Genomic DNA, 2597 nt, shown 5'->3' on the forward strand with positions numbered 1-2597 from the left:
AGTGCTTGGTTCGAGCCACTGTTCAACCGATGATCGAGTATAATCAATGATCGTGACATCACTACAATGCAGTGACAGAATGCAAGCGCTAAAGGAACAGAATTTTTTTTATGGGGGGGTACGATGGGAAATCGATGCGCACCTTCTACGCAATCGCCCGCAATCTGCAATGTTTCCAAGCAACGATTCTAGCACAATGTTTCTTTCGAGCGACAATTCTAGCAACATTTCTTTTCGAGGGACTCGCGCGATTTTACCCTCGGACGAAATCTCAGGCCGTCGGAAAACGTGGCACTCTGCATTTTTGCCCTTCCCGCGTTGCCGCGGCGACATCCCGAGACACTGGACAGCGGTCAGCCTCACATTGAACGCGAGGGTGGGTCCGCGGGGACCCGTCTACCCGTCTTTTTTTATTACGAACGTTCCAAGTGCAGTGTGTTTAGCCAGAGACCCGTCTACCCGTCTTTTGGACGGCCTATTCTTGGATGAGACGGATGAAATATGATAGAGACGGCATGAGGGCGGCCCAATTATATATATTATACACCTTGTATAACTAACAACAGTGCTTATAAGAATATTAAATATCAGATTCCTAGCATTTCAGACTAAATTTCCTCCATTTTTAGGTAATGCCCTCCCCCCCAATGCGCTTCACGCCCGCAGCATCCTCGCTTCGCTCAGATGGTGAGACTCCCCGATTTTTTTCCTGGCCAACACCCTGCTCACCTTGAAGGCGAGGGTGGGTCCGCGGGGCATGCGCACGATGTGCAGGTTGATGTGTAGACTAGGCTTCGTGAGAACGATGATGTGCGAGACGCCGAACGGTCCGGCGACCGCCGCAAAGTCCTTGAACACGTTCGACTTTTTCACCTGGAGAGAGAGAGAGACGGCGCGTCGATTTTATTATCTGTACAAGTGCTGTGACAGTGTTTAAATACAACTAAAGCCATTAAGCAAATGACAAATTCTCCTCGACTACGGCCAGGCCCTCCCTCCATCACCTTGACTGTAGTGTTTAAGTAGCAGTAAAGCCATTAAACCACTTAAAATCGAGTAAATTCGAGATGAGTTGAGAAATGACAAATTCCCCATTCCTACCCTGCGCCCCAGCCCCGCCCTCTGACCCCAGCCCTGCCCTGCCCTGCCCTCTGCCCCAGCCTTCTCCCCCCTTTGCCCCGCCCTCCTCCCCCCTCCCCCTCTGCCCCACCCTCCTCCCCTCCCCCTCTGCCCTGCCCTCCACCCCCTCCCTTTCTGCACGGTCCTACCTTGAGCTCGGACGCTGTGTTCGGCTGCATGACCTTGCGAAGGTCGCGTATGAGGTCGAACGGCGCGCCGACGAGACGACCTTGGTGGATGATGAACGAATGACACGCGGGCTGAGATGCCGCGTCGCCCGGCGCCCCCGCCTGCTTCGCTCGCGCGCCCTTCGCCGTCCTACCCTGCAACAAGAGAGCGTGCAAATCCGGTTTTAGCACGTTATGTACAATGAATTGATGCACAAAATTACACTTTAATAATTGATAATGATAATATGATAATATGATAATAATATGATAATATATATAATATCATATATATAATGATATGATATTAATGATAATATCATGAAGTGATGCACAGACTTATATATCTATCTTGAAGTGAAGCACAAAATTACATGTATCATGAACTGATGCACAGATTTATAGCATCACAGAGACCGGCATGCAGTGATAGAGGAGTGTGCGCCGTGCCTCAAGTCTACACCTGATCGCGTGCCGGGTTCGCACGCAGCGTAGAATACTGTGACTGTTAGCTTTAGTACTGAGCCCTTGTTCGCCACAGGCCCTGTTAAATCTAGTTTAAGCACCTTATGTATGCGGCTGCAATTTTAACTGCGCAGTTTGAGCACGGCAGTGGCAATTGCAGTTTATTGATATATTTTTTGTGTCGCACAATAGACTGAGTATATGTCATATGAATAACAACGTATATTTACACGACGATCAGGTAGCGTAGTTACACGACTTAGATACACATTAAAATTTAAAATGGCAGTAAAATACCGTTTGATCATCTAGAAGCTATTTTCCGTGAATCACGTTTCCAATACGAAACCTTTTGAACACATTCATAATATACTAACAAACATAATATACACGTACATAAATATACTAGCCAATCAGAAGTACTGTACGGTAAAATAGCGGAAGTGGATACTATGACGTATAGGCGTATACGGTTAAATATCACTGCGTTTATTCAATATGAATTTACAAAGTGGCTTGAGGTACGGCAGCCGTCGTTCGTTGAAGTCTCTTTGTGGCGTTCTTTTGAGGGCTGAGGAAATTGTTCGCGATCTTCTGATGTAAAGTTTACAATAACGTTCATTTTCATACCTAATCCGAGTGTTTTCTAGCTCATCAAAACTCTTAAATCGTGAATTTATTTCCAACGGCATTATTTCGAAATCTGAATTAGCCGCCGCCATCTTTTTCTCATCTTCTTCCGTTTGTGGGAAAGCGAATGGACTGCCGTACCTGCAGGTCAAAGTATTTAAAACAAGAGAACAAATGCCATACGACATTTGTAAATGTTTTGTTTTCTTTTATGAT

General features: G+C 46.4%; 1 protein-coding gene across 1 annotated transcript in view; it reads right to left on the minus strand.

Annotated features, from left to right (window-relative positions):
- Window positions 1-2597, minus strand: part of LOC106817764 (suppressor of SWI4 1 homolog) — a gene marked incomplete in the record, with an annotated part of 13752 nt that overhangs the window by 9330 nt on the left and 1825 nt on the right. The window contains 3 exon segments of the mRNA XM_014822468.1: window positions 143-342; window positions 730-873; window positions 1269-1442. Coding sequence (XP_014677954.1) covers window positions 143-342; window positions 730-873; window positions 1269-1442 — 518 coding nt within the window.

Source organism: Priapulus caudatus, unplaced genomic scaffold, assembly GCF_000485595.1.
Source record: "Priapulus caudatus unplaced genomic scaffold, Priapulus_caudatus-5.0.1 Scaffold1857, whole genome shotgun sequence".
Lineage (NCBI taxonomy): Eukaryota > Metazoa > Priapulida > Priapulimorpha > Priapulimorphida > Priapulidae > Priapulus > Priapulus caudatus.